General features: G+C 40.6%; 1 protein-coding gene across 1 annotated transcript in view; it reads left to right on the top strand.

Annotated features, from left to right (window-relative positions):
- The first annotated feature begins 2,439 nt into the window (after positions 1-2,439).
- SCG3 (secretogranin III) overlaps positions 2,440-17,082 on the top strand; it is a 59,313-nt gene continuing 44,670 nt past the window's right edge. Inside the window, exons 1-8 of the mRNA XM_040413969.1 lie at positions 2,440-2,536; positions 2,887-2,939; positions 3,392-3,431; positions 3,513-3,719; positions 6,352-6,494; positions 10,377-10,538; positions 13,581-13,743; positions 13,928-14,044. Coding sequence (XP_040269903.1) covers positions 2,449-2,536; positions 2,887-2,939; positions 3,392-3,431; positions 3,513-3,719; positions 6,352-6,494; positions 10,377-10,538; positions 13,581-13,743; positions 13,928-14,044 — 973 coding nt within the window. The 5' untranslated portion in view covers positions 2,440-2,448. The remainder of the gene's footprint in view (positions 2,537-2,886; positions 2,940-3,391; positions 3,432-3,512; positions 3,720-6,351; positions 6,495-10,376; positions 10,539-13,580; positions 13,744-13,927; positions 14,045-17,082) is intronic.

The raw sequence follows: 17,082 nt of genomic DNA, 5'->3' as shown, positions 1-17,082 counted from the left end.
ACAGAAAAAAACATCAAAATTGATTTGCCGTTTTTCCGTCACTTCACCTCCACAAAAAATTGAATAAAAAGTGATCAAAAAGTCATACATAAGAAACCAGGGAGTAAAAAAACTAAAATTCTCTGGAGCTGATAGGGTTAATATATATAAATATAGATATATAGATATAAGATTAGATAGATAGATAGATAGATAGATAGATAGATATACACACAACACAAAAGAGAATTAAACTGTAACACAATGCATAGAACTACAAGTAGCAGCGCACTGCTTAATGCACAAAGACATAGATGAGCGGTGACTACATAAAAGTGTAAACTGCATTACTGCTATACTTACTATATGAAAAGTAGAAGATATTTGCGCATAATTTTTGATCAAGAATATGTCAGGATCATCTACCAGCGATAAGGTGGCTTCCAACAGACGGGACGTACTCTAATGGTCTTGCCTCTCCTGGGATTTTGGCCTATAAGTTTCAGGGCAAAGTAGCATCCAGCTATGAGATTAAAAGCACCAGGTAGATATGCGGGAGTGCAAGGGTTATATATATATATATATATATATATATATATATAGCAAACAGTGAAAGTAGCAGCACACCACTAAATGCACTAAGACTGAGTAAACAGGTAAATGTGTGAATGTGTGAACAGGGTCAAATACATGATGCCAATAGTTACTGCAAAGCAGTGAAGAAGCTCTTAGCATATTATTGATCAAAAATATGTCGAGCCCACCTACCAGACGACAAGGTAGCTTCTTATCAGGTGGGACCTACTCTAACACGGAGGGTCCAGCTCCATTGTTACTCTGATTAAAAACACCAAGCTGGACCCTCCGTGTTAGAGTAGGTCCCACCTGATAAGAAGCTACCTTGTCGTCTGGTAGGTGGGCTCAATTATTTGACACTATTGGCATCATGTATTTGATCCTGTTCACACATTCACACATTTACCTGTTTACTCAGTCTTAGTGCATTTAGTGGTGTGCTGCTACTTTCACTGTTTGCTATAAGATTATTATTGCCGGGTACCTTGCACCTGCGATTTACTTTGGGAGGTGCTGTTCCGTTTTTTGCATATATATATATATATATATATATATATATATATATATAATTTCTGTTTACAAATAATGAAAGGATAAGACTTCCATTTCATTATCAGCCCCTACCTGTGAATACAGAATTATCGTTTGTCAGGATACAATTTATAATTTTATAATAACTACAATTCATTGTATCATTTAAACCAAGCATTTTCAGAAAGATAAACATTGTCTCTAATTAGATGTTCCTTTCTGTCCCACACACGCTCTCTGTGTAAACAGGCTCTGACATCTCCGTGACAGAACTCTCTGGTAATACCGGAAGGCGGGGGGAGCAATTACAATGCATGTTGTAAACATCTTCCACAGAGTGCACCAGTCACAATCAGAGGTAGCAGACAACGGGTGTGACCTCATTCACCAATTACAGGTCCCCAGGCTCCAATCAGAGGAGGTTTTACATCCCAGGCAGTAGTAAAGGTCACAATGTCCTACACAGCAGCATTGGTGGTGCCAGGCTGCTCTCCAGTGACGCACACTGGAGCTCTGATTCCTGATCTACAAGCAGAGACATAGCACATCCCATTCATACGATGATGCCAGCTGCTGATGAACAATAGAAGGCAGCTACCCTTACTGTTCCTGCTCAGATAGCAACACAGACAGCTCCCATCTAGGCAGTGCAATCTACATTCAGCACCAGAGCAGTGGACAGCTCTCATCTGGGTAGTAGAGTCCAGATTCAGCACCAGAGCAGTGAACAGCTCTCATCTGGGTAGTAGAGTCCAGATTCTGCACCAGAGCAGGTGACAGCTCTCATCTGGGCTGTAGAGTCCAGATTCTGCACCAGAGCAGTGGACAGCTCTCATCTGGGCAGTAGAGTCCAGATTCTGCACCAGAGCAGTGGACAGCTCTCATCTGGGTAGTAGAGTCCAGATTCTGCACCAGAGCAGTGGACAGCTCTCATCTGGGCAGTAGAGTCCAGATTCTGCACCAGAGCAGTGGACAGCTCTCATCTGGGCAGTAGAGTCCAGATTCTGCACCAGAGCAGTGGACAGCTCTCATCTGGGCAGTAGAGTCCAGATTCTGCACCAGAGCAGTGGACAGCTCTCATCTGGGCAGTAGAGTCCAGATTCTGCACCAGAGCAGTGGACAGCTCTCATCTGGGCAGTAGAGTCCAGATTCTGCACCAGAGCAGTGGACAGCTCCAACACAGTTTCAGCACTACAGCAGTGGACAGCTCCAGCCTCTTTACCTCTTACCTGGAGACCACAAGCAGCCCTTCTTTTCTTCCCCTTTGCTGATAGCATTGATTATTCTGGCACAAGAATAGAAGACAATCGCTGCATTCAAGTATAAAGCAGGGTTGGACAAGGACACCGGACTTGGTGGCAAATGGCTCTTAAGCCTGTTCTTTCCTTCTGTGCCCTTATTGGAGTGGTATGTTTTGTTCATGGATTTCCTAAACCAGACACCAGCCAAGGTAATTGCACTCTTTATTATGTACTTACTATTTAGGATTGATTACATAGTGTTTATGAGCCAGATGGTCTTTAGTAGTTCTGTGTATCTGTGTATCGCCCTCAAGAAAGATGTAAAAGAGAATGTATAGGAAGAGAGTGCGGCTCAGATGCTCTATTTAATCCAACGATTAAAGTAATCCAACTAAATCCGTTGTCACGAATCAACTCTTAAAGGAATAAAGCACTTTTTTTGTAGAACGCATTCTAAGAAGCATGAATAGTTGTATATATGTATGTGCCTATATGTGCTCTATATAACATATTATGAGTTACAGTAGTAGTAATGTTCCTTCCTCTGTATCCCTTCTAGACAAGGCTCTGCATAACAGAGAATTAAGTGTAGAGAGACCATTGGAAGAACAGGTACGTTTTTCAGATTACAATGTGCCTAGAGAATTTCTACTAAACATTTCCAAACAGTAAAGAGATTGTAAAGAATTGTGTTCAATGGTTAATGGACATTCACCCTATAGATAATTATTTCATTGTATGCAATGTTTGAATGTTGCAAATTATAGCCAGAGAACACATATATCATAAGTCCATTATAAAACAGTGCACTAGTGAAAATGCAACAGGTGCACTATAGACAAGATGGTGCACAGGAAACTCTTTGTTGCCTATTTACCTGACCCATGAAATGTTTTCGAACATACATTGCAGACTGAAGACTGCAGACTTTGAGGGATTATTGAGCATTAGTTGGCAGTCTGCCAGCTCCATGCAGCTTTATTTGAGAGGAAATAACCAAATAACTCTGAATCCTGGAGACCATACTAATGGTTTTCTGTTTTATTCATCATTTCCCCCCTTAGATTGCTGAGGCGGATACAGTGAGCAGAGGAGCCACGAAAGGTAACATTTATTAGCGTGGAATTATGGGATCAGCATGGAAGAAAAGTAACTTCTACAGTTTGTTCTTTTTCCATCCTGTAGATAAAATAAAAAATGATTCCTTTGTGGATGACTTGAACTTCTTGATGTCAGCAGCTGAGAAAGAAAAGAATGTCAAAAGAAGCGGCTGGACAAAAAGCGCAGTCAGCGACCAGAGGACCTCTATGGACGAGGCAGACTCAACAAAAAACATAAAGCCAGTGGAGTATTTTGACTCCACTAAAAGTGGATTGGATTATAAATATGAAGGTATTTGATAATCATAACCATGTCAGATAAGTAGCAGTGATAAAATGACATACAATGTATAATGTCATCTTTAGGTTATGACTAAGCCATCCATCCATTAGTGAAGAGTACAGGAGAAGTCCAGCCACAATTAGCTTCTGATCTGTCATAGATACACATGGAAGGGTCACATTACCGCAGTCAGTGATTCATTGGTATGATTTTAAAGAGGTCCTGTCACCAAAAAAAGCAATGCAATCTGACCGCATCATGTTATAGAGCAGGAGGAGCTGAGCAGATTAATTACATAGTTACATAGTTAATACAGTTGAAAAAAGACATAAGTCCATCAAGTTCAACCAAGGTATAGGTTGTGACGTGAATCCCAGAAGGAAGTGAGACTCAGATTTCTACACATTTTCATAAGCATTAATGTCATTTACTTTTAAGAATTCATCGAAACCCTTTATAAAACTGTCCACTGTTCCTGCTGTGACCACGTCCTGAGGAAGTCTATTCCACAGATTCACAGTTCTTACAGTAAAGAAGCTTTGACTCTTCCGGAGACTGAACTTTTTCTTCTCCAGTCGGAGGCAGTGCCCCCTTGTCTTTTGAGAGCATTTTACGTGGAACAGTTTTTCACTGTATTTTTTGTATGGCCCATTTATATATTTGTATAGGTTAATCATGTCCCCCCCTTAGATGTCTCTTCTGAAGACTTAATAAATGTAATTCTTTTAGTCTTTTCTCATAACTAAGACCCTCCATGCTCCTTATCAGTTTAGTCGCTCTCCTCTGTACTTTTTTCAGCTGTAGTGCATCCTTTCTGCGGACTGGTGCCCAGAACTGAACTGTATATTTCAGATGAGGCCGCACCAACGCTTTGTAAAGTGGTGATATTACATCCCTGCCCCGCGAGTCCATGCCTCGTGATATATATTTCTGTGGGAAAAGATTAAGTAAAACTTGTTATTTATACATTTATATCTTTGCTTTTACACCTCCTGTGAACAGCCATCTCCCTCCTATACTGATAGCTGGAGGTGGGAAAAGCAGAAAAAAATTATTACATTTAGTATGAAGAGAGTATATAAGTGTGGAGTTAGTAGGTGCAAGCGTTATAATAAAACATTTTCAGAATTGCGTTAGTGGTTTTGTTATCTACGTACTGGAGTAAATGTATGGCCTCCAGTACGTGGGGAGAATGACACCGTCTTTGCGAGAGAGCATGAATGGCCATAGATTTAATATAAAACAGGGATTAAATTAAGCGTTTTCTACCTCATCATGATAGTAACCACGATCTTTTAAAAGTTACCCTATTGGATCAAATAAATTATTCTTTCTGCCATTTTATAACACTTTGTAGTAGGGAGAGTTTGGGGATTTTTTAATTAAATACACTAGTTCCTAATGGGTTGAATGAGGCTATAGAAAGGACTGACTAAAATACAAGATAATAAGGGGCATTTATAAAGACTGGCGTTCTCATAAACCAGTCTTGATCCCTCTGTACCAGACTGAGATGTGCCTCATTTTTTATGAGGCATATGCATCTCTGGCTGTCCGCAAGCTATAAACTCAAATCTGCGCCAGCCAGGTAAATGCAACATCATTTCTGGTAATAGGACAGTGAAGTGGAGGAGAGGGGTAGTAGTTATTTAGAGAATAAGCTGAAGTTATGTGCTTATTCCTGATGAAGGGGGAAGTCCCAAAACGTGTTGGATCCTAGTCTGAATACTAGGAAATTACGGAGGGTAAGGAGTGTGTGGAGCTAACCCTCCTCAGAGACTTGAGTGAATACCTACAGCCAAGCTGTAAACCTAGAAGAAATATAAATTCTGCTCTCCACTGTGTTTCTTAATATGTTTTATAGCTTATAGTTGATGGAAGGAAGGTGATGGTTTGAAAAATATAGAAAATTTTTCATGGGACAACCCCTTTAATGCACCATACTATTGGAAATTGTTGGAAGTCAAACTCATAGGGGTCATTTACTATCAGAAATACGCATATATTAGGCAGGCCTGTCTCATTCATCATTTTCTATGCCTGTTTTAGGCGTAGAAAATGGTCTAAATTTAAGCCAGCAAGGAAGCTGGTTTACATTTAGAGCAATGGTGGATGTTTCGAAGTTATGTAGAGGCCGGCGCCTCTGCATAACTTCGGCGGATCCACCGCCAGCTAAAGGGCTTATAAAAACGCCAGTCTTAATAAATGACCCACATAGACTTTACAGCTATATATAGGACATATCAAGAGATGGCTTTTCCGGTGAATTTCATGTTTGTAAATTACCTATATTTTATATACCGTATATGGTTTTACCATTACTAGATGCTACTTGTAGCTAATGTCTATAGTGCTCAATGGTCCATAGACATGTACTTTTTAAATACCATAGGATGAGTATATTTTAATATGCAATTATACAGTAGATCTATTTCTTTTTATGATTACTTCTAACAACCAGTTTCATAACCATTCCCCTATTAAGGGTGCTAGTATAGGAGCGGAAATGAATATATGATGAAGTTAATGGGGGCTTGGAGCTTAAACATTCAGCGCTAATGAAGGAGACATTAGCAACATTTCTCCACATTTTATATAATTAGATGGCTGAAAGTAGGTCAGAAATGATTTATTCTTTTAGATGATCCGGATGGGCTTCACCAATTAGATGGGACACCACTCACTGCAGAAGATATCGTTCAGAAGATCGCTATGAGAATTTATGAAGAGAATGACAGAGGAGTATTCGACAAGATTGTTTCTAAGCTCCTAAACCTTGGACTGGTAGGTGAAAATCCTTCATATCTGCAATGTATTCTCTATCAGTGATTCTCAACTGGAATTTGGAACTTGCTCAAAACTTCTTCAGAAGACCCATTCATTTTGCAGCAGGGATTGCAGATTCATTTTAGTCTGCTTATAGATTGTGGCACACTGAAATGAAATCACATGCTGTATAAATAGGAACGCATATTCCTTTGCAGTAAATCGCGTGGCACATCATACACTTCTACCTGTTGGCCCCTTTATAAGCTTACCCACCTTTACAATACACAGCATATTGCATACATAAGTACAATGAGTGTATATGGTAGCAACAGATATATGGTAAGATTCCTGCAATATAAATGTATTTCATGTTTATGTGACATCTAAGCATATCTATAATATCTGGTGCCATTAATTATTCAATCCGGTTATAAAATAGCAGAAAACATGGAAAATGAGTGGAAATACAATAACCAATAATATCGCTTCCTGACTAGTGTGGGGTTTTGCTCTGGTAGATATGGTGGTAGATATGGTAAGCGGGCGCAGTATAGAGGCAAAATACAAGTTCTTAACTCAAAACGTCAGTGTTTATTCACACTTGAGGCAATTGCACAAATCAGCACGTAACTTTGCAGTCTTGGTGCTAATTCACACACAATGGAAAGTTCATATAACACAAGTCACCTTGTTGGCAGTTCTGCCTCCAGTAGTCCACAGTAGGCTTTAGGGGGCCTGTTTCCCCAGCATGCGGTTCTCAGCCCTCCAGCACGGCACAAAGCCTCATATCCCAAAAACAGAGAAATCTCTGCTGAGCCCAGCTGCCTATTTAAGGACAGCCAGGTGCTGCCAAAACCCGGACCGGCACTTATTTGACCTCACCTGGCTGGAAACCAGCCCAGCTGCACATGCTGGGAGGAAAATACCTGCCTTGCCAGACATAACCCCTCACTGTGTTACACTAGGTAGCTAAGAATTGATTCTGTGTCTCATTGATTCTTTCCTTTCCTCTGTCATGTGTCATGGGAAATCACAGTTAGATGTCATGAGTGAAAAAAATATTTAAAATAAATTAGGAAAAGCCCAGTCAGATTCTAAAGGTCAGGGAAAATGATGTTAATAGAGGATAACTTGCAGGATAGTACCAGTGCTGCTTAAGTTACAGTCAATAGGTAAAGCTAGTAGAAAAAAAAAAGATGCAGAACCGGCAACAGCATGTCTCAGAGAGCTCTGCAGACAATAAATTAGGAAATTAGACGCCAGCAGGTTTTATAAATCAATTCTACCAGCAAAAGAGAAATGATAAAGCCAATGCTTATCGTAATATGCAGGACATGAACTGGGTGACTCATAGAAAGGAAGGGAAACCATTGGCAGCAGCTGTATTGATGACGTCTGCCATGATCTTTCTAAAATTATCTGCAATTTTACCTACTAAATGTTAGCAATGCAACCTGGTTTTATACTGCACGGCTTCAGTAAGTATCAAGGAAGCATTATACAATTATATACATTTTATGCTGTAATCATTTGCTTCTGTAAAGAGGAAAGCAGCAAACTGTTAACATAATGTAACAATGTAAGGCTACATGCACACAACCGTATGTGTTTTGCGGTTCGCAAATTGCGGATCCGCAAAAAAAACGGATGACATCCGTATGCTATCCGTTTTTTTTTTTTGCGGATCCATTGTATCAATGCCTAAAACGGACAAGAATAGGACATGTTCTATTTTTTTTTGCAGGGCTACAGAACGGACATACTGATGTGGACAGCACACGGTGTGCTGTCCGCATTTTTTGTGGACCCACTGAAATGAATGGGTCTGCATCCTATCCGCAAAAGAAAACTGAACGGACACAGAAAACAAACAACAACATTAGTGGTCATGTAGCCTAAGGCAGAGTTCACATCAGCGTTCAGCCTCTCCGTTTTCCTGCTCCTTTATAGGAGCAGGAGAACGGAAAGGACCGATTCGGTACATCACTGAGCCGAACGGAGCCTTCGGACCCCACAGCCTATAATGGGGTCTGTTAGGTTTCCGCTCAGAAGAAAAAATATTTCAAGCAGAGACAAAAGTCCTGCGCGCACAACTTTTGTCTCCGCTTCAGAAATCTTCCTCTCAGCAGAAACCTAGCGGTCCCCATTATAGTCTATGGGGTCTTTAGGTTCCGTTCGTCTCAGTTATGTGCCAAATCCGTCCTGTCCATTCTCCTGCTCCTATAACGGAGCAGGAAAACGGAGAGGCTGAACGCTGATGTGAACGCAGCCTAACTCTATAACTAACATACTGGTCTTTTTATAGGAAACTATGTCTTTAATTATTTTTTACAACGTTTTATGAAACTTTTATAAAATATAAATAAAAAATATGACAAACAAACGGTTAAAATCCTTGATTCATTTTTCCATTGCATTATATACTGCTCATTTCCAGGGGTTGCGTCCACCTCTGCAGTGCAGATATGAGGCCGGGATGGGAACTGCTGCGCATGTCTGCATATGTGCGCTCCCACAGATCCAGCCACCAGAGAGGCTGATGCTTTTTCCAATAGTATGCAAGCATTAACACCGCTGCTGGACTGCGGGGTGGTCATCATAACCCCTGGAAACAAGCAGTGTATAATGCAATTTTAAAAAAATGAATCCAGCCAGCAAAGGAGGCAATATAGACAAGTAAGTACCTTGTATTAACTTTGTCTGCATGATAAATACCATTTGCAGAAGTTCGACAAACCCTTTAAACATATTTAATAAATTGAGGGCCCATGGAGTATAAAAAGAACTACACAGTATCTTGTTGCACTATGTAACTTCTCCTAGCAGTCTGTATTTCACTTTCTTCCTCAAATGATCAAATGACAATATGTTTGCTTTACTTGATTTTATTGGAAAATGTCGAAAAACTTGATGTTAAACGTCCTGTAGACAATCAGACAACTGGACCATGTTGGGGAGAATAACTACATTTGAAAGCTCTAGGTCCTTGTTACCTTAGGGAAAGTAAGCTCTATGAATCCTATATATGGCACAGCTTTTAAGGAGCCAAGTTCCAAGAAAAGCCTTGAAAAGGACCTTGAAATGCCAAACGGTGACCTGTAACTACTGTTTTTTACTAATCGGTTGATAAAAGTTAGGATTTTGTAAGCTGTGCTTAATTGTATTGAAGTACAAGGCGGAACCCCACGTGACATGGACAATTTATGGTGGATATAGGGTTCACATAATATATTTCTGCAATTCAACAGAGATTAGACATTTACACTATCTACTAACTTAACCTACCCCATATTTTAAAGCACATTTACAGCACATTTTATAGCACATTTATACATTTATACATGACACATAGCTAATGTAAATTCTACTATTGTACAATAATTGCCATAGTGTGATTCTGCACAGTATATAACATTATTTATATTTTTCATATGTTTTCTGTAACACAGCACATTCTGTAGTGCTGTACAGAGATTATCATCACTCACTGTCTCAACAGGGCCTCACAATCTGAATTTTGAACTAACCCATCAGTACATTTTTTCTTTGGTGCGTGTGAGGAAACCAGAGGAAACCTCCCCAAACACAGGGAGAACATACACACTCTATGCTGACGTTGCCCTTGGTCAGATTTGAACCTAGGACTGCTGTGCTATAAGGCACCAGTGCTAACCACTGAACCAGTAGCAGGTCTGGCATCTCATATTTGTGACCAATGTATTCTCCATTTATTAGGGAGAGTAATACTACTGCACTGGCAGAGATGGAGCTTTCTGTGATGGACATGGAGTGTCCCATTTGGCTTGACCCCAAGTTGGCCACACTCCTGTTTAACTGATTGGGCAGTATGATGTAACGAAATAAGTATAGTTTAATGAGCGCTCTCTTCTCTTCCAGATTACAGAAAGCCAGGCATACACATTAGAAGATGAAGTGGCAGTTGTTTTACAGCAAATAATTGCTAATGAGGCCAAAACCCGTGAAAAGGAGTCAGAGGGCCTTGATTACCCTGCAGTCAGAGCGGACATCGGTGAAGATAAGAAGCAGGAGGGAAGAATGGTAATTCTTTTACATGGCTGAATAACAAATGTGAAATATGGAGGAGTCTTTAGCCTGAGGAAATAATTACTTTACTGTAGAACACAATAAAAGATGTTCAGTGTAATGCTATGTGATAGTGGGCAGAAATTCAATTGTATGAATGAAACAACCGAGCTAGCAGACAACAATTAGACCGAGCACGGTGAACAGACATGGCATTCGGAATACAAATAATCATCCAAAAGCACAAACTACGAGTCTGTTTAGTGTACAGCCAATTCTTTAACAGGCACTAGACATAGATGTAATTTTCGATGTAAATTCAATGGTCTTAGCCAATACTACAACGTCATTCTTAACAATAATTATGTGCGATCAACAGAAACCCCAAACCATTTTTCAATGGGCAGAATGCTCATTCCCAATAAGTGGCTTGTTTTTTTGTCGGGTGATACCTATTTGTGCAGCACATAAAAAAAAGAGATGTGCTGCTGACAATAAATGTGTATGGGGATGAATGAACGTAGTAGCGATCGTTCATTCCCATACGGAGGGGATAATTGGTGCAAGTAATCAGCTTCATCGAGCGAGCAATGATCAGGAACAAATGGTTTGTTCCCGATCATTTCCCTATTTAGATGGCTCCATCCTGGAGGTTAATCAAAGGGGTTTGATAAGATTAGAAAGACATGGCTGCTATCTTCTAGAAACAGCGCCACTCTTATCCATGGACTATGTCTTGTATTACAGAATTTATTTAAATTTACACTTGGCCAGTGGACAAAAGTAATACTGCTTTTGGAAGAAAAGAGCAATGTTTTTGAATCTAATACAACACCTTTAAGTTTATTATGATTATTAGTATTATTATTTTATGATTCTCAGATTATCAAAGAAGTTTATTTTTTTGCATGCTGACTATTGTAGTGTGAAGGCTTTGTTTTGTTTTTTTCATTGAAAAATTGGAGGCAGTTACTGCAACATCACCTTTCGCCTGAGACTCTAGTAGTTAAAACAACCCAAATGGTAAGAATTTCTTAACAGACGGTATACAGTATAGTCCTATTTTCACAATAACAAAAACCCACCAAATCTGATTTAGTGTGAACAAGCCCTAAAGATGCTTGCTGACCAAATCTAAAGCTAAGCTGATGATTGAGTAAAAATCAATACGGGTTAGCCTGCGCAGGGAAAGTTGCAAGGTTGTTGGCATTGCCTTGCTTCATGCAGCAATCTGTTCACATCTGTGCTAATCTGTTCTCCAGCTCCATCATAGGAGCAGAACAGGAAATAGAACAGCAATGCTTAATCCATCACATGATGGTCACCACACTAGCAGCATCTGATGGATCCAATTGACTGCTATGAGGTCTGTTAGGTTTCCATTATGGGGTCATGCTGCATTTATGACATAATCTGCAATGGAGGATCTTAAGAGTTAGCTGAGTTCCTTTAAAACAATCAGTTTTTTAAAACGTCACCTGTTGATCTTAATGATACAAACTAAAATGATTGTGGCAGAACTGAAGACTGATGGAAACTGCTAAGGTTTAGCATCCTTAGGTTTAATTTGAAGCTCCTGGGCCTAATGCAAAATCTATAATTCATATATTTTATGCCCCTGTTTCCCAAGGTCCTATAGAAATTACTAGGATCTGTTAGGTGCCTCTGCTGAGGGTTCTATCACTTTTAACAGCAGGAATATTGTGGTATAATATGCCTTGCTGCAAACATTTAACACATTCATCAAAGTCCAAAAGGACCCCATATATGTCGAAAGGACTCAGTCAAGATTTATAAGTTTCAGGACAGAGTCATGGCTTCCATTATAAATAGAAGCCATGATGCAAAGGTTCTCTACGCACTGCAGAAAGGTTGCCCATGTCAAATGATTCATCCATAGTGACATGAGACTGTCAATGGGATTTCATTTTAGTATTTCAGTAATAGGAAATAAATCACTTTAGTAAAGTTGATAACTCATGCATATATACCATACGCCAGGGGCAGATTGGGAACTTAAAGTGGCCTGGAAAAAATACTAAAAGTGGCTCCGTTTTGTAGTCGGGTCCAAGTTGATGGAAGGCAGGACCAACACAAGTACACGGGCCAGCAATACCATATTGTTGCAAATTATACCACCCTAACAGAGCCAAATGCCACAGTCCATCACAAAATACTGCCTCCAGCAGCACAAAATACATCCCCAAAACTTCCACTGGCCAGCCGTGAGGAGGACTCAGGCGGCGCCCTGGGCATCGGCCCACTGGGAAATTTCCCTGTAAGGTCTATGGCCAGTCCGTCCCTGCCGTCTGCCACTCTAGGTGTTCTAATAGTCCTAAGGTGGGACTGGAAAGTGAACAACAGCTGTAGCTGCTGCGACTTCTACTCATTCATGCATTCAGTTCAAGCCTGGGGTCAGTGTAAACTTGGCACCAAAAATGACAAAATAAATGATGCTGTGACACCATGTTTAAAATAACTTGCTTTACACTGTGAAGTCCCCATAAAGCAGGGACCGACTGGCCATAGACCCTACAGGGAAATTTCCCGGTGGGCCGATGCCCAGGGCGCCACCCAAGGCCTTCTCATGGACACCAGCCAGGAAAACAAAGATCTGATGCTCTCAGCATTAATTTATGTGGTAGCATCAGGCACTTATGCATTGGCCCAGCAGGTGCCTTCCTAAATTCAACTGTATTGCTGTCCTCAGGACAATGATACAGTTTCATACTGTGGTAGTGGCGGCAGTATTTTCTCCTTTGTTGAAGTATTTCATTCTGCGGGGCGGTATTTTGTTCTGCACTAAGGTATTGCTGTCTCTGCCTACTTTGGTTGTCCGTGCCTACATGTTCTGGCCCTGTCTACTTGTGTTGCCCCACCTTCTGTCAGTTTGGACTCACCTACAACATGGGGCCCAGTCCGCCCCTGCCATAAATTTAGTTACTATAAAAATGAGCGACTATTATGTAGATATTATCTGCAGGAACTAAGACATTGACTCTAGTGTAATTAATATCCTTGAGTTTTTACCAAATACATCACATAATTGTATCACAGAAGCCTCAGGAGAAGGAGTCATCTGAAGGAAACAACATCGGAGATGACGACTGGACTCCGGCAGCCACTTTGGAGAGGAGGAATGACATACCGCCGGAAGAAAATTTTGAAGATCTTCAGTATTTCCCAAATTTCTATCAACTCATAAAAAGTCTAAATTCAGGTAAATATTAAAAATACATTTTGTAAATTTTCTTTTCATAATAATATATTTAATAAAATTACATAGTACATTGCTTATTACGATATCTCTTTCTAGAAGTTTTTCATTTCTTACAGATCGGTTCTTTTTTGTTTTATACTTTTAAGTGCAACCTTTTAATACTTTTCCCCTTTTTATTTCCCAGAAAATGATGCCAAAGAGAAGGAAACATTGATCACTATTATGAAAACTCTCATTGATTTTGTGAAAATGATGGTAAAATATGGGACAATTACACCAGAAGAAGGAGTCAGTTACTTGGGTAAGCAGTACCAATATTTTTTCTCATGACTATTATTTATTTATTTTACTCACTTATATAGCGCTACTATAGTCTGCAGCTCTTTACAGACATGATCAACACTCTGTCCCCAGTGCAGCTCACAAGCTAAGTTCCCTATCAGTAGGTCTTTGGAGTGTGGGAGGAAACCAGAATACCTGGAGGAAACCCACGCAGACACGGGGAGAACATACAAACTCCATGCAGATGTTGTCCTTGGTCAGATTCAAACCAAATACCCCAGCGATGCAAGGCACCAGTGCGAACCACTGAGCCATCATGTTGCCCGTATAGTACCCATATAAAACAAAAATCATAGAACATACTAGTTGTTCACATTGGCCACACACAATAAGCTGAACATTCATGTGTTGTGCGGCTCACTTGTCAGATTAGCTGTGTAGACTGTCTCTATTATACTGCTCAAGCCATAGATATGGCAGGATATTACACTATACACATAGCTAAGGCCCTATATGCATCTGACCTGCTATTCCCTACATGGCATGATGCATACTTTCAAAAAAAAATTGAGGTAACAGACTCCCTTTAAATTAATAAAATACAACAATCTTCTCAGTTCCTTCTGCTCTATACCATGCCACAGACTGCATGGACAATGCGACAGCTTCGCTTTGATATATAATACACTCAAGCCTATATCACTGTCATATAAAATAGAGCAGGGAATTAATTTGTAAAACAATGAGAAACAATGTTGGCTGATCGGTTATATAGAATATTTCATATTCACTAGTTTATTTAAGGGGTTATCCCAGGACTAATGTAAAAAATTTAAATCTGTTATCATATAGTCAGGCCCGGTGCTATAATAAGGCAGACCAAGCGGCCGCCTTAGGGCGCTGAGAAGGGGGAGGGCGGAAAAATGAAACTTTTTTTTTTTCATTAATCACTTGCATGCCGCCGGCCTCCTGCGTCTGTTCTCCTCTGTGTGGTGGTCCTCATATCTTCTCTCTGGGCTCCCAAGTCCTGACAAGTTGTTTGAGGACCTTTCCCACTCTGCCAATCAGTGACCGCAGCTGTGTCATGTGTCAGGGCAGTGCTGAGCCAATCACTGGTCTGACACATAACACAGCTGCAGCCACTGATTAGCTGAGTGGGAAAGGTCCTCAAAGTCTTGTCGGGAGCACAGAGAGAAGATACCAGGACCACACAGAAGAGAAGGGGAGCTGCTGCAGACGACCAGGGCCAGGTGAGGAGCATAATGTTTATTTTTACACAACATTAATAGAGGGGGGAAATGTGACATGGGGGGGAGAAATGTGACATGGGGGGGAGAAATGTGGCATGGAGGGGGAGAAATGTGGCATGGAGGGGGAGAAATGTGACATGGAGGGGGAGAAATGTGACATGGGGGGAGAAATGTGACACAAAGGGGGTGATGTAAAAAGCAGGGGGTGATGTGACATGGAGGGGGAGAAATGTCACATCACCCCCCTCCATGTCACATTTCTCCCCCCTCCATGTCACATTTCTCCTCCCTCCATGTCATATCATGCCCTCCTTTTTACATCACCCCCACCGAGTTGTGTGGGGGGGGGGGGGGGCGCCAAAATGTAGCTTCGCTTGTGTGTGCAAAAATCCTTGCACCGGCCCTGCATATAGTACATGACAGTCTCTTTCTAACAAAGCTATAGCCAGCCCTGTACCTGACATGGATCCAGAGATCTCCACATTCATTATTCTGCTGGATTTATATCTAGCTGACAGCTCAAGGGGAGTGTCTATTCTACTGCAACTAAGAGGGCGTGTCCATGCTCTCCCTATCACAGCTCAGGAGGCAGTTGAAGCATAAAACTGAGCATGTGCGGCCATCTCAGTGAGTAGGACTAAGAAATAAGAAAAAGAACAAACAGCAGGTGGTGCTATGCAGATATATTTTATTGAATAACTGAATGGCTATACAGAATTTTTTGTTACATGCAATTACAAAATAATTCAGATCCAGGTGCTGGTTCGAAATTTGTAGAATATTTTTTGTGGGAGAACCCCTTTAAAGCTTCAAGGAACCCGGGGCAGCTTGCTATCTCTTGGTAGATGAGTTTTTTTAAAGGCTTTTTTAGGAAACGGTTCCAAGGATTACATGCAATAACTGAGATCAAACACATTTCTCTAAATCAAGTCTAACACTGGAATAGCTTGACAATATCAGCAGTGTATGATGCTTTTGGGGAGAAATTTGTCAAGGCCTTGTTTGAACAAGGGCTTAATGACTAATGGCCCTGGGTCCAGCAGCATACCCATGATGTCTGCGGTGGACAAGATACCACCTGCTTTAAGAGGAAATGTTCTTCCTCAGTTAATGGAAAAAAACATAAATTCTGGCTCAACTGTATCATAATGAATACTGAACTCAATGGGGTTTTCTGGGATTACAGTACTGACGATAGGACTGGTGGCAGCTAAAGGATGGAACTGAGCATGTGAGACCACCTCAGCAAGGTGGACAGAGAAATAAGGAAAATTGAAATTACATTCAATCACAAGAGTATTCAGATCCAGGTGCTGGTTTGAAAAATGCTAAATATTTACTGTGGGACAACCCCTTTAACAGAGAATAAAACTGCACATGCTAACTAGGGGAGTCTAGGAGTATTTTATTTATTTAAGGAGAAGTCACCTACAAGTGATTCAGAAAACATACACCAACAATCTCTAGTGTATGATATGATGTTGTACTAAACTAGTTTCCTGGTTCATTCCTGAGCTATGATACTTTTTCTTAATATGCAAATTAGGCCTTTGGTGAAATGAGGCATCACAATTGCTCTTGTTGCACCCAAACTCCTTTCTCTGACAAGTCACTCCCTGGCTGCTTTGATTGACAGGGCCAGACAGTGACAAAACAGCCAGGGAGGGGTTGGCCACAGAAAGAAGTGGAGCTTGGGAGCAACAAGAGCCACGGTGACACCCTTGTTGCACTAATGGTCTAATTTGCATATTGAGAAAAAGTATTATAACTCAGGAACGGAGACGCGGATAAACAAAAGAAAAACTGT

The sequence above is a fragment of the Bufo bufo genome, chromosome 1 (genome assembly GCF_905171765.1).
Source record: "Bufo bufo chromosome 1, aBufBuf1.1, whole genome shotgun sequence".
Taxonomy (NCBI): Eukaryota; Metazoa; Chordata; class Amphibia; order Anura; family Bufonidae; genus Bufo; species Bufo bufo.
Note: the sequence above shows the minus strand (reverse complement) of the source record. Positions and strands in the feature narration are given on the sequence as shown.